Here is a 21,939-nt window from a genome sequence, read left to right on the forward strand (position 1 = left end):
TCAATGGTTTGCTCCTTGGATTTACGTACTCTATTATTGAAGCTGTGTAAATTATTCTTTATTTCAGTTAATGCCTCCTTCAATTCTAACTGTGCATCCATGATTTCTGACTGGTCCTTTATTATGCTCTTGAGGCCCTCACTAAGTTCACTGAGGTTCTCACTAAGTTCATTGAGCATCCTTATAAGCAGTATTTTGAACTCAGCATCTGTTAGGTTGCTTATCTCCATTTCTCTTAGTTCTTTTCATGGGGTTTTGTTCTGTTCTTTCATTTGGGACCTGTTTCTTTGTCTCCTCATTTTGGCTGCCTCCCTGTGTTCGTTTCAGTGTATTACTTAACGAGAGGTATGAGGCTAGCTGAGACCAGATGCTGCTCGTTTGAAAGAATTTAGGAAAAACCTGAAGCAGGATCCAAGACAGGCCAATCCTATGGTTAAGCAAGTGGCAACAGCTTGGGTGGGCCTGAAAGTTGGGTGGGGCGGGGCCTCAGGGAGTCACCAGGGTGGGGCTACCAGTGTGAGCCAGGATGCTGGAGTCCCAGATATGGCTTCTGTCTGCCGCCACAGGGAAGGGTTCACCAAAGGAACAAAGGCCTCTGACAGCACGTTTGTCCAGGAGAAAGGCCCCTCTCCAGCCCTCGCTCCAGTGCCAAACAGCTCAGTTCTTCCCTGTATGTCTCTGGTGCCCCTTGAGCTGCCTCCCCTCCGAGCTTAGAGGGAGAGAGTCCGATAAGTCCGTGCGCAGGCCCTTTAAGGAGCTGCCTGGGGCTCCAGCCACGTCAGCTTCCCTGAGCCTCAGTTCCCTCTGGTTTTTCCAGCCAGAAGTTATGGGAACTTCTCTTCCTGGCACTGGAACCCTGAGCGGGGCACCTGGTGTGGGATGGGGACCCCTCAGTCCTCAGGAAGGACCTTCCCAGCCGAGGTGTCCTCCTGATTTTTATCCGCCACACGTGGGTGTGGGACCAGCCTGTCCGCCTCCGCCCCTCCTACCAGTCTCGATGTAGCTGCTGCTTTAATTCCGTAGTTGTAGGACTTCCATTCAGCTTGATTTCAGGTGGCTTTGAATGATGGTTGTTCTGTAGTTTAGTTGTAACTTTGATGTGGTTGTGGGAGGATGCTACCACGTTTACCTACCCGCCATCTTGACCTTGTTTGTATTCTTATAAAGACTAATGATGATTTGGTCAAAAGCCTATTTCAATCCATTGCCCAATATTTAATGAATTATTTCTTTTTATTGAGTTGTAACAGTTCTTTGTATCCTAGATACAAGTCTTTTAGCAGACATGTGATATTTGCAAATATAAACATGTCTGACTGACCTTTTTTTTCAGTTACTTTATCATAAATGTAAGGGTTGACTTCTGGCCTCTCAATTCTGTTCCATTGGTTGATATTCTTACGCCAGCACCACAGTGTTTTGGTTATGTAGTTTGATATTATCTTTTAAAATCAGGAAGTGGAAGTCCTCTACTTTGTTCTCCATTTTCAGAATCGTTTTGACTGTTTTGAACTCTGCATTTTCATATAAATTTTAGGATCAATCCTGAGCAGGTAGGTCAGTTGGTTAGAGCGTCCTCCTGATACACCAAGGTTGCGGGTTTGATCCTCGGTCAGGGCACGTACAAGAATCAACCAATGAGTGCATAGGTAAGTGGAACAACAAATCGATGTTTTTCCCTCTCTCTCCCTTCCTCTCTCTCTCTCTCTCTCTCTCTCTCTCTCTCTCTCTCAAATCAAATAAAAATTTAGCCAGGGCAGCACTTGAAGCTGAGCCCCCTTTCCATCCTTGGAAGGCCTTGGCTTTCCATGGTGCACCTCTCCAGGCCCCTTCCTGTTGGCCCCCCTACTCCTGTTACTTGGCCTTTCCTCCCTTCTGAGCATGTGTGTAGCCCTGTGACCCCAGAAATGTGTGCTCCCCAGGCCCATAGGGCGTATTTATTGTACACATGTATAAATACCTGTGTTTTATGTTGATATAGATATATACTGTAATAGCATATATAATTGAGCAATATATTTGTTAATATATACTGTGTGGGCATGCATATGTGTGTGTGTGTGGTACTTGGATGCAAAAAAAAAATTGTTTTAAGTGATTATTATGTGTTTCCCTCAGAAAGATCATGTTGAGCCCTGGCCCATTTCCCTTGGTTTGGCTCAGCAGTTAGAGTGTTGGCCTGCGGTCCAGAGAGACCCGGGTTCGGTTCCCGCTAAGGGCACGGACCTCGGTTGCAGTTTGTCCCCGGCACTGGTTGGGTCATGCGGGTGGCAACCACTCGATGTGTCCCTTTCACGTCGATGTTTCTCTCTCTCTCTCTGTCCTTCTCTCTTCCTCCCACTCTATCAGAACAAAAACTGGGACGATATCCTCGGGTGAGGATAAAAATAAAAGAAAGATCATGTTGATCATGTAGGGCCACTTACCTGGCAGGGGAGATACCATGATCATGAAATGTTGAGGGCAGGGACAATATCTAATTCAACTTCCTTTTTCTGAGACTGAGCAGAGAGCCAGGCACAAACCAGATGCTCTGTGTGATGGCCATTAGTGCTGGCCACCAGATAATTGTTCCACAGCATTTACCATGACCTGGGTAACAGGCATAGTCAGCAGGTAAACATCCGGGTCATCATAAAGCCAGTCCCAAATGGCTTGCATACAGAGCTTACCAGCTGCCTCATCTCGGGCGGCTCACTTGGCATTAATAGGGGAAGATGGACAGTGTCCCTTCTCAGGGTAAAGAGACCTTACAGTGGCTTTTATGCAGTCCACCATGCTGGCCATGCTCTTGGGAATAACATACTGTGTGTTTGATCACGTACAGCCGTCTGTGATGTCCCACAGGGGCTGTGGGTCCTACATTAACCCAGATGCACTCTTCCACTCTGCAGTGCTCAGAACCATGTGTTTTAATGGACATTCAGCCTCAGTCATAATAGGAGAAATGTGAGGTAAAAGAAAACCAAGATTCCATTTTTCACCTAGCACATTAGCAGAGATCAAAAAGTTGGATAACACACTCAGGTGGCAAGGGAAATGGGCACTTTTATACATTGCTTGGGGGAGAGTAAACTAACCCAATGAGAAGCACAACTTGGCGCTATCTCCTGAGACTCCCCTGATCATTCTACTTCTAGGACTGCATCTTACAAACGTCCTTGCGCACAGGCAAAATGATGTAGGCGAAGGGAAGGTCATTCATCGCAGCCCTGTTATAAGCAACAGACTGGAAATGATTTAAATGTCCATAAATAGGAGATTGGATAAGTATGATCCATACATGCAGTGGAAAGTATTCAGCCATAAATGGGAACGAGGAGGCCTTTTATGTGCACACAAGAATGATCTCCAAGAAGAGTTAAGTAGGAAAGGAAGGCCGGGCAGCTGAGGGGCGCTACACCCATGTAAATGGGAGGGGTGCGTACATGTGCGTGAGGTGCCAGCAGGCTGAACAAGGTGGGACCTGTGACTCTTGTACCAAAGAAAACAGCTTTGTCTCTTGCCCCCATAGCCTGTTTAGACACTTTCTTTAAAAAAAAAATTTTTAAATATGTTTCTATTGATTTTTTAGAGAGAGAGGAAGAGAGACAGAAACATCCATGTGAAAGAGAAACATCGACTGGCTGCCTCCTGCATGCCCCTTACTGGGGACTGAGCCCACAACCCAGGCATCCTGACCAGGAGTCCAACCAGGACCTCTGCGTCCATGGGACTGTGCTCTATCCACCAAGCCACACTGGCCTGACTGTTTAGATACTTCCTGCAGGTTGGGTCTTCTTGCCCCTTAGTTAAGACCTGGAGCAGGTCCCATCTCTACTGGACACTCAGATTTAAAAAGTTTCCAATCACTGGCAGTCATGAAACTGTTTCAGTACTTTGACAGCTAAGAGGCACAACGTCAGACTATTCAAAGATTTTTGCTCCCCAGGCCTAGGCCTGCTCCCTCCCTTCGTCTCTGTTCCATTTATCTCTGTTGAGCACCTACTGTCCTGGTCCTGTGCAGACAGCAGAGACCAATCAGGACTGATGACCTCCTGGAGCTGACATTCTGGCAAGAGAATCAGACAGAATCCTTGAGTGCCCTGAAGGAAAATGGGGTTGGGAAGGGTTATTAGAAGATCCCTGGTAGGATGGGGTGCTTGTGAGGGTCAGGTGCCCATTTGTATAGGTGGTCAGGGAAAGCCTAATGTGACTTTTAAACAGAGATCTGAAGGAAGTGGGGTAGCCAGACGGTCATCTGTTTGGATTCAGATGCAGCTCCCCGGCCACGAGACCTGTGCAGTCACACAGGGCCCTGTGATGAGAAGGGTCCCGCACTTTGTTTAATGTTTTGCTGTCTCTATCTTGAAATGCTTAAATTAAAAAAATGTTTTTTCTTTATTGATTTTGGAGAGAGAGAAATATTGATGAGAGCGAGCATTGATTGGCCGCCTCCTGCATGCCCCCCACTGGGGATTTGGCCCACAACCTGGGCATGTGCCCTGACCGGGAATCGAACTGATGACCTCTTGGTGCATGGGTCGACTCTCAACCACTGAGCCATACCAGCTGGAATTGAAATGCTTAAATTTTTTTTTTATCCTCACTTGAGGACCTTTTTGCATTTATCTTCAGATAGAGTGGGAGGAGAGAGGGGTAAGAGAGAGAGAGAGACACATGGAGTGGTTGCCACCCACACAACCCCAGCTGGGGCGGGGACAAACCTCAACTGAGGTACATGTCCTTAGCAGGAACCGAACCTGGGACTCTCTGGTCCACAGGCCAACACCCCAACTGCTGAGCCAAACCAGCCAGGGAAAATGCTTAAATTTTGAACAAAGACCTGTGTTTTCATTTTGAACAGGGCCCCAGAAATTATGTTGCTGGTCCCTTCTGGTGCAAAGTGAGTCCCAGGCAGAAGAGACACGTGCACAGGTAAAGAGGTGGAAATGTGCTGGCGGCTTGGAGTCTGGCGTAGGAAAGGAGTGCATGGTCGGCTTCTCCATTTCTGCCCTTCCGGCCGCCACCCTTCTTCTCTGCCCTCTGTGGTTCTGACCCCTCCAGGGCTCTCAGGAGGCAGAGGGAGTGAGGGTACAGGGTCAGGAAGGTCCGCCTTAACCTACCGTCTTGAGCTAGTATTCATGTACTCCAGGCTTGGCAGGGGTTTAAGATGACTCTTTCTCTTGTTAGGGGGTAGGGGTGTTTTCCTGGAAGTCCTGGTCAGTGTCCCCCAAAGCAGGGCCTGAGACAGAGACTTAGGTGCATGTAGCTTGTTTGGGAGGTGACTCCAGGAAGCTGAGGGAGTGAGACAAGGAAGGAGGCAAAGCACAGAGGACAGGTCTTCCAGGTTGCTGCTTTAGGTCATGGATCCTGGACCCAGCACCAAGGTGCAAACAGAATGCCTCTCCCAGATAATCTTCTCTTGGACAGGAGGCTAAGCTTTCTCCAGCAGCTTCGATACACTGCTGAGTGAGGGCTGTTACCAAGGGTGTTAACTGCCTGCACTTCTAGTTCACACCTAACTAGGAGGCTGAGCTACAGCTTCCTAGAGAGCCTAGAAGCCGGAAAGTGGAGGCATGACTTAGGCCTGCCCAAGAATCCAGTCTCCCTGGAGACTCTGTTTTTTTGCAGGGGTCTGTTTCTGCCAAGGGCCATTTGAATATTTATAACATCATTTGTGGGCCATACAAAATTATTAACTTAAAAATTAGCCTGCAGCCCGGCTGGCGTGGCTCACTGGTTGAGCATCAATCCATGTACCAGGAGGTCGCCAGTTTGATTCCTGGTCAGAGCACATGCCCAGGTTGTGGGGAGCATGCAGGAGGCGGCCAACTGATGTTCTCATCGATGTTTCTATCTCTCTTTCCCTCTCTTTCTAAACCTCTCTCAATAAAGAAAAAAAATTTAAACTGCTATATTTGGTCAGGCTAATTTTGTGAGGCATGTGATGATAACTGGTATTGATTTCGTGGGCCTTATATGGCCCATGGGCCGAAAGTTTCCTCAGCCCTGAAGGGCTGAATTTGTCACATGGGAGGACAGCTGGGTGATGCACAGGTTACCAAATAGGTTCTCCTTCCAGGGTTGAAAGGATTATGGGGCTCTGGGCTCCTAGAGCAATGGAGTCACTGCACCTCATCCAGGTGGCCTAAACTGGAGGAGGATAGAAGAGGACGGTGCCTTTGGCTGTGCCAAAGGAGTTGGAGCAGAGCTGGGCAGGGAAGAAAGTGTCCTGGCCCTACAGCTTCACTCTGATATCAGTACTGTGTAGCAGATAGGAAGCACGCTTGCATCCTGGCCTGCCACTGGCCAAATGAGTGGCCTTGGGCAAGTGAAACCTTCCCAAGCATGTGCCCTTATGCACAGACTGAGATAATGACAGAACCCCCTCATGGGCCTACAGTGTATGTGAGGGGGGCCTGGCACATGGCAAGTGCTCCATAACTGATCACTGTTCTCACTTTTATAAGTTTAACATTCAGCTCTCAAATATCCACCACCAGGTTTCATGGTTAAGTGATGTTTCTCCCCTAGCACAACCCCAGGTTCATTTCTCAGAGCCTGTACACATCGGGAGCTATGCGACCTGGAATACATCATGTCTCCCCTCTGGGCCTCAATTTTTCTTTAAAAAAATTTTTTTTCTTTATTGATTTTAGAGAGAGGGGAAGAGAGAGAGAGAGAAACATAGATGAGAGAGAACATCGATTGGCTGCCTCCTGCATGCCCCCCAATGGGGATTTGGCCCACAACCTGGGCATGTGCCCTGACCGGGAATTGAATCGGCAGCCTCTTGATGTATGGGCAGACTCTCAACCACTGAGCCACACTGGTCGGGCTGGGCCTCAGTTTTTCTATGCATAAAATGGGGGTTGTCACACTCCCCTCATAGGGATGCATGAGGCTAAATGAAATAATATAACAGTCTTATGTCTCCTTTCTGAATCTCAGTTTCCCAATTTGTAAAGTGGATTAATAGGGTTGTCTTGATCAAAGGAGGTAGTTATGGCAACTGCTTAGGGCACCGCTCTGCACCTGGGAAGATCTTAATAAACTGTAGCTTTAAAAATAAGCTCAGTATAGAGCAGGTGTCCAAAAACGAAAGCTGAATCCAAGTGACCTACCAAGTTTTAAATTTTTATTTATTTTTTTATCCTCACCCAAGGACATTTTTGGATTTATCTTCAGATAGAGCGGGAGGAAGAGAGGAGGGGAAGAGAGAGAGAGAAACATCAATGTGAGAGAGACACATCGAGTGGTCACCACTCATACAACCCCAACCAGGGCCAGGGACAAACTGCAAGCGAGGTAGATGCCCCTAGCGGGAACAGAACCTGGGGCTCTCTGGTCCGTGGGCTGACGCTCTAACCGCTGAGCCAAACCAGCCAGGGCCAAATTTTAAATTTGTATTCACTATGATAGAATATATTCCATTTTATAGAATATAATCTCCATAATGTCCTTGTTTTTATTTTCTATATCCTACCTTTCCTCAATGATTAGATTTTCTATGACACTTTTCCTATCCCCGTGGGTAATGAAGATTTAACTAATTTCTATTTGTCTAAACTTGTTGAAATAGAGACCTGTTTCATCCTATCATCTTATGATTATACACATTTTGTTATCGTAAAGAAATACACATTCCTCTAGTACATTGCAGTTGACAAAGAATCTTCATACCCATCCCTAAAAATTAATCCTATTAACCTATCAGGTTGTTATTATCTCAAGTTTGTTTTTTTAATCCTCTCCCGAGGATATATTTTTTAAATCGATTTTTGGGGAGCGGGGAGAAAGAAAGAGAGTAGGGCACCTGGGCAGGAGAAGAACAGAGTGTTAAAGGAGACATTACGTATAAGACAAGGCAAAGGATCCGTGGCGAGCGGGGAAGAGACAAGACCATCAACTCCCACAACAGAGATTTTAGAGGGATGAACAGGACCCAAATATTCGGCTAAGGCAGAGTAAGTGGCCCCCGTGTCTATAAGGAATGAGATCGGCTCTTCGACGGTGATGTGAGATGGGGCCGATGGCCCTGGGCACCTTCAGTCCTCAGTGGCAAGGTTAGTCAGGAGTGGCTGGGGTAAGGGTTGAAGGGGAGAGGGGGCAGTCAACCTTCCAGTGTCCCGTTTCCTGCAGCGAGGGCATGGCCCTGGTGGGGGCCATGGAGTTGGACAGGCTTTTGCCCCGCAGCCTTCCTTCCACATCTGAAGCAGGGCCCTGGTGGAGTCTTACGAGACCCTCTTTGGGGGACACTTTTCTCGCGTGAGCCTTTCAGGGCAGCCGCAAGCAGCTGATATTTCGCCTGATCTCTTTGGGCCTTTTCTGCCTTTGCCTGTTCTTCTCGGTTATTATAGACTTTAAAAGCCATACTTAGGAGATCTCGTTGAGGGTTTTGAGGGCCCTCCTCTGCCTTTTTAAGTTTTTTTTTCCCAAATATCAGGGGCTGACTGGGAGATAAAATGAATGTTAAGAACTATAGCCCCCTCGACTGAGTTGGGGTCGATTTTAGCATATTTTAGGAGTGCCTCCGTTGGGCGGGCCAAGAATTGGGCTGGGTGTTTTTCATTTGCCCTTTGTGAAATTTCTCGGAGTTTTTCATAGTTAACTGCTTTGTGAGTGGTCTTCTGGAGCCCGGTTATTAGGCAGGTGACCATATGGTTACGAAGGTCTCTGCCAGGTTTACCAACCTGATAGTCCCAATTGGGGTCTTCCCAGGGAAGAGCTGCCGCTCCCACAAGTTTTTGGTTGTCCGCCTGGTGGAGGTCGACCGCCTGCCTGTGCAGCCAGACCCATTCTTTCTCTTCAGGTAGTAAGGAAGGAGAGAGGATGATATAGAGGTCATGCCAGGTGAGGTCCTAAGACTGGGGTAGGAATCTAAACTCCAAAGAAGTGTCTGGGTGGGTGGAGAAGGAGCTCGGTCTCTTCTCTATTTGGGACAGGTCTGAGAGGGAGAACGGGACATGAACTCTAACAGTCCCCTCAGCACCTGCTACTTCTCAGAGGGGAGGAGAGGTGCCGGAGGGTCCCCAGGGGCCCACCGTTCTGTGCGTGAGTGAGTATGAGGGGGAGAAGGGAGAACTGGAGAGTTAGAATCTGGCTCTAAACTCGAATGGTCCCCAGATGGCAGGGAGACGTCTCAGGGTGGGGGGTCTTGAGGAGGGGTAGAAGGAGGAGGAATAGATGGGGCTGATGGTGGGACACTATGGTTGGCAGGATCAAAGGGGGGAGATTCAGAGTCAGCTGGAGGAGGAGGTTGGAGTGTGCTAAAAGAATGTGATATATAGAGCAGGACTGACAGAGAGGGGTGAGATCGGAAGGTAAAGAAGGCCTGAATAGCAACCATTTGACATTGTGCTGACAGAAGTTATCGAGATTTTGAAGTGTGTTAAAGGCAAAAGTGCCATTTTTGGGCCATCGAGACCCGTTATCTAGCCGTTACTGGGACCAAGCAGTATTGCAATAAAAGATGAGTTTTTTGGGTTTGATTACATCTTGAAAAACGAGAGTCAATATTCCGAAGGAGACATCCAATGGAGTGTCCCTCGAAGGAAGAGACTGCGAGGTTCCCATGATGTGGAGTTGGAGGCTATAAAGGGTGAGTGCGAAGGTCCCTAGGAGGAGAAGGGCAAAGGGAAGGGGCGTCCCCTTTCCCCTGGCCAGTCTCTGAGAGGCAAGAGAGGAGGATCATTCACAAATTGGGCATCTCTGAATTAGTGAGGGTCAGGACCTAAAGGTTGAGAGGGTCTTCCTGGCCTAGTGCTAGGACTTTCAAGGACCAAAGCTGACAGAGACAGGAGACCCAGAGTAGGAGACCCATAGGCTGTAGGAAGAGAAATCAGGCCGGTGGTGTTTGTATAGTCAGCAATGGCAGGGGTGGAGAGCCCAGGAGAGAGTGCGTCCCTCGGCAGGTTCAGGAGGTGGATCAAGCTGGGGGTGGTGGTGGTGGTGGTGAAGGGAGAGGAGGGCCATCCAGCAGGTCCTGGCAGGCACCCCTCCCGGGTTTCGGCACCAAGATAAACGGTCGGCTGAAGGAGGAACACACCTGGGTTCAGGCAATAGTACTTTATTGGGGAGTTACCTGCCGGGCTGACTCCTAAGGTGGGGGTCAGTGCCAGTATCTCCAACAGGCAGGGTTATATAGGGGATTTATGGGTGAGGGGCTGGCAGCCCTAAGAGGGAGAGAACAGCCCTGGCCAGTTTGGCTCAGCGGTTAGAGCATTGGCCTACGGTCCAGAGAGACCCGGGTTCGGTTCCCCGCTAAGGGCACGTACCTCGGTTGCAGTCTGTCCCCGGCCCTGGTTGGTCGTGCAGGTGGCAGCCACTCGATGTGTCCCTTTCACGTCGATGTTTCTCTCTCTCTTCCCCTCTCTCCCTCCCACTCTATCTGTACAAAAAATGGAAAAATGTCCTCGGGTGAGGATAAAAAAAAAATAAGAGGGAGAGGACAATGTGATTTGGCTACTTGCGTAGGTTTAACTACAAGGAGACCAAGGGGGGTGGTCTCCACTCCCAGGGTGATTCAACCTGGACACCTGGGGTAGTGTTCTGGAACATCCTGTTTCTCAGAATTCTTTTCATATATCAAGGGAGGAGGGAGTTGAAGACCTTGGCATATATCAAGGGAGGAGGGAGTTGGAGACTTTGGCTGCAACCCAATCAGTATTATCTCCATTTTACAGATTATAAAACTGAGGCCCAGAGAGAACAAGACTTGCCCAAGGTCACATGGTGAGTTAGGGGTTGGGCAAGGACTTGGATCCATCAGGCTGTGTGCTCCCAAGATGGGGTGGGGTGTCTCCCACTCTGCCTGGTCCAGGTCTTTGCATACCTGAGGAGTGGGCAATGCCTGCCACTGTTATTCTGATATTTACTGAGGGCCTACTATGTGTGGGGATCCCTCACCCTTTAGCTGCTCCCACTCCTGGGGGAGATGTACACTACATTAAGGAGTAAGAAAGTGGGTGTTTTAATACAGGTCCAAACAAAGGGCCTGGGGCTCAGCAGATCAGGGGACACTACCCAAGGAGAGGGCTTTAGGTGGGAACAAGGGTGCAGAGCTGGAGCCCCCCAGGCAGAGATGAAGATGGGGAAGGCTAGGCATTGTTCAAACAGAAGTAGTTTAGGGAGGGGTGGGGTGTGTGGGTTTAAGTGGCTTCAGGGCTAGTGTGAGTTCTAGCTGGGAAACTCATCCTGCTCCTGCTAGAACTTGCTCCCTCAGGATAAAGTTAACAAGGCCCAAGGCCCAGACTCGAGAGCGGCTGGTTCAAGTCCACTGGAAGTGTGAACCTCTCAGTTGGAGCCCCCGCTGAGGCCTGGGACTTGGGCAACTACTCAGCTCTCCAGCCTGTTTCCCCATCTGCACAGTGACCACAGAAACTCCCAAGACTTCATCGCCGATGTGGGTGACCCTTCTCGCTTCCGCATGCAACATGTGGACGCGGTGGGGGAGAAGCTGGCAAGCGCCCAGGTCTCGCTGGGCCGGGTGGAGGCCGGCTGGAGTACCGGGGCTGCCCGCTCGCAGTCGCCGCCGCCTGGCCCGCCCCCGGCTCGGGGTGGGGCCGCCACCCGCCCCTTTATCTGCGCACTCGCGGCCCAGACGCGCTGGGCCGTCTCTCCCGGCTCCGCTCGCCGCGCAGGTACCCGGCTTGGGGGTGTGCAGCTCAGTGCTCCCGCGGGGCGCGGGGTGCTGCGGGCAGCCAGGACTCAGCGTGTGAGGGTGTGGGTGTGGGGAGGTCACGTGGGGAGAGGGTGAGGGGAGCAGGACAGCTGCTGGAGCTGGGGCTTCACTGGACGCCAGCAGGAATCAGCTGGCGGGGCATCGCTGTGGAGGGGGCAGGAGCAGGAAGGAGGAGCAGAGGGCGAGGGAAGCATCTCCGGGACCAGGGGGCGGAGGTGGGAAGAAGAGCCGACTGCTTCCACCGCAGAAGGAATCTAGGGTGACTCCAGGGGCAGGAAGGGGTGTGAGTACCTGGAACTGAGTAATATGAGGGATTACTTGTTGGGAAATGGGAACAGTGGGAACAGTGGGAACAGCACTGCAGGGGGCGAAGAGCCTGGGCCCCTTGCAATGGGGAAGCCTCCCTTGGTGTCAGGAGAGCATGGGAGTTCCCCCTACCCAGTGAGGGAAGGGGAAGATGGAGCCCCACACCACCCACAGCATTTGCCTCAAGCCCGCAGGCTTTGAGGACTTTCCCAGGGACAGCGCCTGCAAGGCCTGGATGGAGTGGAGTGGAGTGGAGTGGAGTGGGTGGCCGGGTCAGTCCAAGGCTGGGGAGTTGCAGAGCTTGATGGATTCTCAGAGCCTGGTTGCATCTGGTGTGTGGCCCAGAATGCTGAGAGGAATGCAGTCTTCTGTCATGGGGCTTGTGCCACCTCTGGGCCCTTTGGTGAGAGACTGCTCCTCTCCAGCTTCAGTTCCCCTGCCCAGGGGGCTTCTGGCTGGTTAGTGGTGAAACTCAGGTTCTTTTCTGTTTCCCATGCTGGGTGACTGTAGCCAGCTTACCCAACCTCTCTGGGCCTGCTTTCCTCCTCCAGGTTCTTCCCTGTGCTCAGAGCATTTATGAGTCTGAGCTCCACGGAAAAATTCCTTTAAGAGTTATTTATTCATTCTGATCACACTTCTCAGTACAAGTGAATGCCCTAAGTACAGTTCCAAAAAAAAAAAAAGGTTTTTGTTTAGTTTTGGAAGACATTTTCTTTAAGCACATTGGGCTGAGATGGGGAACTGGTTTGCATTTAGGGAGGTGACCCAGTTGCCAGGCAGGGATGAAAACTTTGCTTGTATAATCTGTGGCCACCCACTGGGTGCCTGGGAGTTGACCATAGTGGATGGAGGACAAGATGGACATGCTGTGCTCTGCCATCCTACCTCTGGAGCTGTGACGCCAGCTTAGATGCAGGTTGAAAGGTTGTAAACAGGAAGCAACTGTAAACTATTAATGTTAATTCTTTGTAAACAGCAAGCAACTATAAATTATTAGTATTAGTGCCTAATCTTACTAACATTTCAGGCTCCACAATACTGTGTCATCCTTGTCAGGGTCCCTCAAGAGGGTTTACCTCTGACAAGCCCAGTGTTATCACAGGTCTGGCCTTACTGTTATTTGTATTTAATGAGGTTAAACTTTGCATTCCATGGCAAGGTAAAGATGTCTTTAAGGGAGTGTTCTGAACAATCAGAACCTAGAAAAGCAACAATACCTTTGACCCTTGAACAAGGAGAGATTGGGGCGCTGCCCCTCAGTCAAAGATCTGCTTATAAACTTTTGATTCCCCCCAAACTTAACTACTAATAGCCTACTATTGAATGGAAGCTTTACCAATAACATAAGCAGTTGATTAACACATATTTTGTATGTTATATGTGTTATATACTGTATTCTCCCAATAACATAAGCTAGAGAAACAAAAATGCTATTAAGGAGATGATAGGGGAAAATAGTTACAATGCTTTTTTTTCCCCTCACCTGAGGACATTTTTCCATTTTTTGTTCAGAGTGGGAGGGAGAGAGAGAGAAACATCGACGTGAAAGGGACACATCGAGTGGCTGCCACCCACATGACCAACCATGGCCGGGGACAAACTGCAACTGAGGTACATTCCCTTAGCGGGAACCGAACCTGGGTCTCTCTGGACCGCAGGCCGACACTCTAACCGCTGAGCCAAACTGGCCAGGGCAGTACTTTACTTTTTTATTGAAAAAAATCCACATATAAATGGACCTACGCAGTTCAAACCCGTGTTGTTCAAGGGTCAACTGTATTTTGCATATCAGAAGGAGGCAAAAGAAGGAGTGGAATTATAACCAAATAGTACTTATAATAGTTAGGTGTTATTTAGTTAGGCTATTAAACTCTAAGAGATCAGGATATTAATATCCTTAGGTGTTACCCTTAACTGTTAATTAGCTGGGCTAGTTTAAGTGCCTTGTTCACAGTGGAAGCTCCAGGCCTGGCACATAGTAGGCCTAAAATAAGTGTTGGAGTGTCTCAGGGCCTGAAGGGCCCTTTGAAGTTACTGGTGGATTCACTCTCCTTGACATTTGGAGAAAAGGAACCAAGAGGGGAATGGACTTGTCCAAAGTCACACAGGGATTGAGTGGCTGAGCCAGGAGTAGAACCCAACAAAAATAGTGGAGCCAAGGCTGTGCCAGAGCCAACACCTAGCACTGTGACTATTTTGCTTTTGCAAGAGCCCTGGAGGTAGTTAATTGCTATTCTCTGATTATAAATGCGGAAAACAGGCTCAGAGAGATGTCACACAGCTAGTAAGTTCCTGTCTTAAGCTCCCATCCACACAGAAAAATGGGGGCCTGGCTTCCTTTGAAATAGTCTCCCAGAGGTGAGTGATAGACCTCCCTTGGGGCAGCAGTTTTCTCAGTCACCACCTGGGTGGCCTCTGTTGGGGCTGATTTTCCTAGGCCCTGGGGCATTTGGTTTGTTGGGTTTATTTGTCATGGCAGGGAGCCTGTTTCATTTACATGTGCCCTGCCCCTGTAGTGGTCCGTGTGCCTGGCATATAGCAGGCACTGAGTAAAATCTGTGGGATTGGTAAAATTTGGGGTGCTCTCCCACTCCAAAATCCATTTCCTACCCTGTCCCCAAAACCTGGTCCTCTGTTTTGCCCCCAGAGGTGTTAGGGGACTCTGACAGTGTGTATCTGGTAGAGAGACCAGGAGGAACAGAGATTGGCAAGCCTTGGTTGAGGAGAGAGGTGAGGAGGCTGACCTTCCATTTAGGAAAAAGGGAATGTGAATTGGGAGGGTTGGGGAGGTGGGAGAGGAGTAGAGAAAGGAGCTGCTCAGGCTGACAGGAAGTCCCATTTGGGCCATGGAGATTCAGTTCTGAAAGCCTCCCAAACTTGCAAGACAGGCCCAGCCAGGCTACATGCCTTTTGGATTACCTGCTAGCACAGTTGACTTCCTTTAATCTCTCCCCTACTTGTTCAGGGATGGGGCTGCTGGGGCTGCGGCCCTTTCCCTGGGGGTTTCACTTTCCAGCCACTTCTCCTGGGTCTGTGGGCAAGTGTAAATCTTCAGGGCTCTGTGAATCCAGAGGGGTTACTCTGAATGGTCCTTGCTGAGGACAATTTATTTAATAAGGTCAGCGTCCCCAGAAGTCCAAACTTTAGCCATTTTCCTGGTCCCTGAATGCACCCTCAGAGAAAGATAAATATTTAAAGAGACACAGTTAACTTTCCAAAGGCCCCAAATCCAGTGGAACCAGCTATTGAGAGCTAAAAGAGGACTGAGTTGTTGTTGTTGTTGTTTTTTAAGAACCCCAAGCAAATCTCTCAGGCCAGGGATATTTCAAACACTACTACTATTATTAATAATTACTTACTACTATTAATAATAACAATAGCAGTTATTTATTGAGTCCCTAAACTGTGCCAAGACTTTATTCTAATACATTTAATCTTTCCAGTACTCTATGAGGTACATAATACTATAATTGCAATCAGGGAGCTAAGGGTTAGAGAAGGTGAATCACTTGTCTTAGGTCACATAGCTAGTGTGTTATGGAATCAAGATTCAAACTTGGTTTGTTTGAATCTGAAGTCCATCTCCTTCATGAGCCTTTACAGAATCTGCTTTCTCTTTTATTGCTAACTTCCTTTTCTTCTGATTCCCACTGAATAGGGGACAAAAGCCAATTAAGTCTGCCTGACATCCATCAACCAGGCCCTGGACACCTGGTTTCAGCCCAACTTTGCCTGCCTTGCTGGGTTGTCTTGGGTAAGTCATAGCTTTTCAGCCAGACTTTGTTTTTTTTTCAGATGTTCCATGCACAGGTTAATGGTCAGTTTCCTTCTGCAGCTGAGGTCTGGCTAGGAGGGCAGAGTTTAGCTTGGATGTGACCAATGTGGGAGTGGTGATGGGGGGAGGGGAGGGGAGAGAAGTGGAGGTTGTTTTTAGCCCCACCCTCTGATGACATCACACAAGACACCTCCAGTCCTTGGAAGCCCCGCCCCTAGTGACCCTCACCTGTGAAAGTGCCACCCAGTGCTTGGCATCTGGCAAATTTGCCCAGTGCCACAGCAGAAGTCATCAGCCCCAGGCTGTAGAGAAACCCCTAGGTAAGCAGTGCAAGGGAGCCATGGAGCTGTGCTGGGCTGAGGTGTATTGCCTGGAATAGGCAGGTCCAGCAGCCTGGTGGGCAGACTACTCAGAGATTGCCCTGAGGGTGTCCTCTGCATACCTACACTCATCCTTCCTGCTCATGCTGGACCCCTGCCCCTGCTCCTTTCCCCTGAATCCAGGGCCCTTTTCCAAGAGTCAGGATATGAGTGCTAATTCTGAAAATAGACCTATTCAGATGGACTGGGGCCTCTGGCTGAGGTCTAAGGGAAATAGGGCAGTAGGACCGCTGTCATCTCAGTGTGTGGCCTCTGGGTTCTGTGTTTGGGCCCACTGTGTGTGTGTGTGGGGGGGGAGAAGGCTGTAAATGAGGAGGTAGCTGTGAGCAAGGTGCAGAGCCAGTAGGTAGCTGCTATCTGGGGGAGACTGAGGTCCCTGGATCTGAGTCAGTTGCTAGAAGCCTAAGAGAATAATTAACAGGAAAGGACTTGGTTGCCTGCTTTAGACCAGTATTTTCCTAAGTAGTTCTGTGGGATGCAGATAGGTGTGACAGGAAGCAGGGCAGCAGCAGAGTGGCTGAGAGTCTGTGCTTGGCAGTCAGCTGGGTCCCAATCCTGGCTCCACCTCTCTTTCTGTGTCTCTGTGTGACCTTGGGTAAGAAGCTAACCTAGTGAATTTCACTATCCTCAACAACAAAACGGGCATAGTAACATCTACCTCACAGGCTAGTTATGAGAATTAATTGCAACAAAGTTATAAAGAGTAAGCATAAACACTTACATTTCAGCTGGATTTATAATATAATTATTACTGAGAAAGGAATTTTTGGTCATGTAAGTGTGACAAATGTAGGTTCAATAACAAAACAAAATAGGCTTCTTTGCTGCAGGACTTCTCAGAGCCTTTAATATGCTGTGATGCCTTGTGAAGTTCTAAGAGTGGGATATGAAACATTTGACTGACATAATGTACCACAGAGACCCAGGAACGAGGCCACCATAGTATGTGATCCTTCCCTGGTCTTTGCCCTGGTGGTGGGATGGAAACCTCGCTGGATTGGGCAACAATGAAAAAGGCCTTCCTGTCTCTGGGCTCTTGTTTCCTCAGTGTAAAAGACCTGCATGAGATGCTTTCGGAGACCTTTTTTGACTCCTTGAAGCTCTGAGATGGGAAGACAAAGTTGTAGACAATGGTAGAGGCCAGAAAGTTGAGGCTGAAGCCCAGTCTCTTAGGGAGGAGACAATCCAATGTTGGCTCCCCCATCAGCAAGGCAGGGTGGGGGAGTTTTTTTGTTTGGGATGGAAGGGATCCTATTAATTAGTCCATCAGCACCCGGCTGGTGTGGCTCAGAGGCTGAGTGTTGACCCATGCACCAAGAGGTCGCGGGTTCGATTCCTGGTCATGGCACCTGCCCAGGTTGTGGGCCAAATCCCCAATGTGGGGCATGCTGGAGGCGGCCAATCGATGTTCTCTCTCATCGATGTTTCTATCGCTCTCTAAAATCAATAAAGAAAAAAATTAGTCCATTGGCAAGGTCTACTTCCAAAACCTACTTTGTGTGCCAGGCTGTTTGGGGAATAGGAAGTGGAAGAGTCCTAGACTCCTGTCATAGCACCCCTCCTGCAGTAGAGTAATGACTTCTTTCACATCTGCCTCCCCACTGGACTAGGAAAGGCTACAGACCAGAGCAACTCTAGAATTGTAATGTGGGAGGAGCTTACAGATGCAAATCAGGCTGGGGGTGAAGAGGATTGTGGGGTGGGGCTTGTCTTGATGTTGCCTTTGCATAGCAAGTCCCCTGCATTTACTTGGACTGTGTGAATTATTGAGTGGCTTTGGGGGTCATCATGGTGCTGCTGGTGATAGAGAGCATGACTGCTTTCCTGCTCAGGTCTCTTTGCCTCTTGCAGTACAAGAGTATTTGTAATAAAATCTGATGAACGATGGACAGAAAACCTGGATGCTAAGTTCAATAAGCTTCTTGGAGGGCATTTATTTGATGAAGGAGAGTTGTCTGGCAGGTGCTAGTTTTTCAATAGATATTTGATTTAATGGATGACATGGTGAATAATGATAAGCCTGAATAAAGTAACTGGTACCAGGCAAATGCTATAAAAACGATTTATAGCATATAATTATGAAATGATTAATAGCACTTGTCACCTTACCTTGCAAAGGGCAGTTTAGGGTAGTGGTTAAAATTGGAAACAGAATTTAGATTGTACTTCTGCTGCTTCCTAGCTAGGTGGGTGGTAGGGTACTTAATTTCTCTGGGCCTCAGTTTTCTCATCTGAAAAATGGGAATAAAGATAGTATCAACTTCACAGGGTGTTATGAGGTGTAAATGAGTCACTTAAAACAGTGTCTGGCACATTGCAAGTGCTGTATAAGCATTTGCTATGATTTGTTTTCCTTTCTATAATCTCTACCATATCACGAAGTTCCTGAGGTCAGGGCTCAAAATCCTCTTCATTCTGTCCTCCCCTGGATCCAGCACAGGACCTGAGGCAGAGGAGGAGCTCAGTGTTTGCTAAATGAAGGAATTAGTGAGTTTTAAGTGCTAAATTGTATAACCCATTATACAGGAGAAAGTGGGTGGAGGGTGGCAGTAAGGAGGTCCCCTGGAGGTGGCAGCTTGCAGAGGGAAAGGAAATTGGTACAAGGTATGACATTTGGGTTAGGTTAGTAATGAGGGTGGGAGCAGGTCATGGAGTCTTGATTGATGGGGTGAGGGGTTAAATTTGATTTTTTTTGGAATTGGCAACCATAGCTGGGGTGGAAGGACTGGAGGAAGAAACTCTTTTTTTTTCTGTTAATCCTCATCTGAGGATATTTTTCTATTGATTTTCAGATAGAGTAGAAGGGAGGGAGGGAGGGAAAGAGAAAGAAACATAGATGTGAGAGAGACACATCAATTGGTTGCTTCCCGCACAATCCCTGGGGCCAGGTATTGACCTGCAACCCAGGTATGTGCCCTTAACTGGGAATCAAACCTGTAACCCTTCGAACCAAGGGCTGTCACTAACCAAAACAGCTGGGGCTGGAGGAGGAAACTCTTGAGTGGGGTGTATGGCTCAGGGAAAGGGCTGTTTTTATAAGGATCAGTTATTCCTGGGGACTTTCAGCAAAAAAGTGGCTTTTTTAGTTGGGCCTTGAAGGGTATGAAGTGTTATCAGGATGCTGCTGTTCTTTGACTCAACTTATGTTGAGTGTTAGCTATCTGCTAAGCACCAGGAGTTCACAAAATGAAACAAACTGCCTATCCTCAATGAGCTCACATTAACAATTTTATTTTACTTTTTTTGTTAATCCTTGCTCCAGGATATTTTCTCCATTGATTTTTTTAGAGAGAGTGGAAGGGAGGGGGAAGGGAGAGAGAGAAACAACAATTGGCTACCTCCTGCACCTGACCAGGGCCAGGAATTGAACCTGTAACCCAGAGACATGCCCTTGACTGAGAATCAAATCCGTGACCCTTCAGTTTGTGGCTCGATGCTCTAACCATGTGTCACTCCGGCCAGGGCAACATTAACAATTTTAATGCCCATGAGAAGTGTTATATGGTCAAAGGATATATATCTGATGGTTGGAACTCAAGTAGAGAGGTCATCATCTGAGGTTCAGGGGACCACGGAAAGTATCACAGAAGAAATGGGTTTTGAGGGATGAATATGAGTTTGCCAGATAGCAAGATGAGGAAAATGTCTCAGGTGGAGGGAACAGCTAATGCAAAGCTCTAGACATGTGAAACAGGCCGAGGGGGTTGGTGAGGCTGTGGCTGGATATGAATGCATTGTGGTTGAGCAGCAAGGCTGGAAAAAATAGCAGGGTTCTAGATTATGTAGAGTAATGGAGGGTCAGTGGGAATCTGAAAGGGCTAAAGATGGAGGCAGCTGGTCTGTTATCAAGGTCATTGTCACCACCAGGTGAACACTGATGGCGACATAAACACAGGAGAAAACAACGGGGGCTGCTGTGTGGAGCCTGGACTGGAAAGGAAATGGCTAAGGTAGTGAGCTTTACTAATTAATGCATTCCTCAAACAGTTATTGAGCACCTATTATGTACCACGCACTGTTCTAGGCATTTGGGACACATCAGGGAGGACAATCATGAGTCAGGGCTGAGCTCTCCCTTAGGGTGATTCCTTTCTTCTGAAACTCTGTGTAGGGATAAGGGAGTGGGGAGGAGGGAGTAAGAACAGGGCATGGGGTTGAGGGGGAGAGGACACCAGTCCCTGACTTTGCTCTGGTCCCTCTCCCAGCTCCCTGCCCAGCCCACAGCCATGGCCACAGCGGTGGCCCAGAAGCTTAGCCACCTTGTGCCCAGTTTGCGGCAGGTCCACCAGGAGCCTCAGCCATCTGTGCAGCCGGAGCCTGTCTTCACAGTAGAACGAGCCGAGGTGCCACCCCTCTTTTGGAAGCCATACATCTATGTGGGCTACCGGCCACTGCATCAGACCTGGCGTTTCTACTTCCGCACACTGTTCCAGCAGCATAACGAGGCGGTGAACGTCTGGACCCACCTGCTGGCAGCCCTGGTGCTGCTGCTGCGACTGGCCATCTTTGTGGGGACCGTGGACTTCTGGGGAGACCCCCACGCCCTGCCCCTCTTCATCATTGTCCTCGCCTCCTTCACCTACCTCTTCCTCAGTGCCTTGGCTCACCTCCTCCAGGCCAAGTCCGAGTTCTGGCATTATAGCTTCTTCTTTCTGGACTACGTGGGTGTGGCTGTGTACCAGTTTGGCAGTGCCCTGGCACACTTCTACTATGCCATTGAGCCTGCCTGGCACGCCCAGGTACAGGCTATTTTCCTGCCCATGGCTGCCTTTCTCGCCTGGCTTTCCTGCACTGGCTCGTGCTACAACAAGTACATCCAGAAGCCTGGCCTGCTGGGCCGCTCGTGCCAGGAAGTGCCCTCGGCGCTGGCCTACATGCTGGACATCAGCCCAGTGGCGCACCGCATCCTGGTGTCCCCCAACCCTGCCACAGATGACCTTGCTCTTCTCTACCACAAGTGCCAGGTGATCTTCTTCCTGTTGGCTGCTGCTTTCTTCTCGGCCCTCGTGCCTGAGCGCTGGTTCCCTGGCAGCTGCCACTTCTTTGGGCAGGGCCACCAGCTTTTCCATGTCTTCTTGGTGTTTTGTACACTGGCTCAGCTGGAGGCTGTGGCACTGGACTATGAGGCCCGGCGATCCATCTATGAGCCACTGCATACCCGCTGGCCCCACAACTTCTCTGGCCTCTTCCTGCTCACTGTGGGCAGCAGTGTCCTCACCGCATTCCTCCTGAGCCAGCTGGTACGGCGCAAACTCGATCAGAAGACCCAGTGAAGGGAGGTGGCAGCTGGTAGGGAGGGAGGTAGAGTGGGAGCCCAGGGGTCCGGGCTTAGCTCCAAATGGGAACAAGGCCTGGTAAATTTGTTTGTGTCTGGACTGCAGTGACTCTCTGTGCATGCCTCAGCTGCCAATGGTGGCGTTGGCTAGTCCTTGGATTTAGGAATTGGCCTGGAGCTGCTGGCGTCCACTCCTGGTTTGCCTTAGCTCCCTGGCTTGGGAGAGGGAAAGAGATAATGAAATGGCCACCCTGGTTTGCCTCCCCCTGTTGCCTTTCACTAGGGGTGAGGATGGGAGGGTCAGCTGGGACCAGGACTCTGGTTTGGGGCTTCCAGATTGTTTGGGAGAGGATGAAGGTGGAATTTAGGCCAGGGTTAGATTTGAGCTGAGAGGCAGAGGAGGCCTCAGCAACTCCCATGTACCCAGATATCACTGGTGGATGAGGAAGGGGCAGGGCCAAAATGTGTGCAGGATATTACCATTGTTTGAAACCCAGCTGGAGTTTTGGAGCTTCAGAGTCCCTAAAGGTGAAGACTG

General features: G+C 49.2%; 1 protein-coding gene across 6 annotated transcripts; it reads left to right on the forward strand.

Moving 5' to 3' along the window:
* Window positions 1-1,624: 1,624 nt before the first annotated feature.
* PAQR7 (progestin and adipoQ receptor family member 7) lies at window positions 1,625-21,500 on the forward strand. 6 transcript variants are annotated; one of them, XM_036257436.1, is made up of 5 exons: window positions 1,625-1,649; window positions 4,847-4,917; window positions 15,630-15,725; window positions 19,994-20,076; window positions 20,332-21,500. In XM_036257436.1, the coding sequence occupies exons 4-5, from the start codon at window positions 20,068-20,070 to the stop codon at window positions 21,397-21,399; spliced, it is 1,077 nt and encodes a 358-aa protein (XP_036113329.1). In that variant the 5' UTR covers window positions 1,625-1,649; window positions 4,847-4,917; window positions 15,630-15,725; window positions 19,994-20,067; the 3' UTR covers window positions 21,400-21,500. The 6 variants fall into 6 exon arrangements, with proteins under 6 accessions (XP_036113329.1, XP_036113333.1, XP_036113335.1 ...); XM_036257440.1 differs by lacking the exon at window positions 19,994-20,076; XM_036257439.1 differs by lacking the exons at window positions 1,625-1,649; window positions 4,847-4,917 and adding an exon at window positions 11,582-11,624.
* Window positions 21,501-21,939: the final 439 nt, after the last annotated feature.

This window comes from Molossus molossus, unplaced genomic scaffold (genome assembly GCF_014108415.1).
Source record: "Molossus molossus isolate mMolMol1 unplaced genomic scaffold, mMolMol1.p scaffold_m16_p_12, whole genome shotgun sequence".
NCBI lineage: Eukaryota > Metazoa > Chordata > Mammalia > Chiroptera > Molossidae > Molossus > Molossus molossus.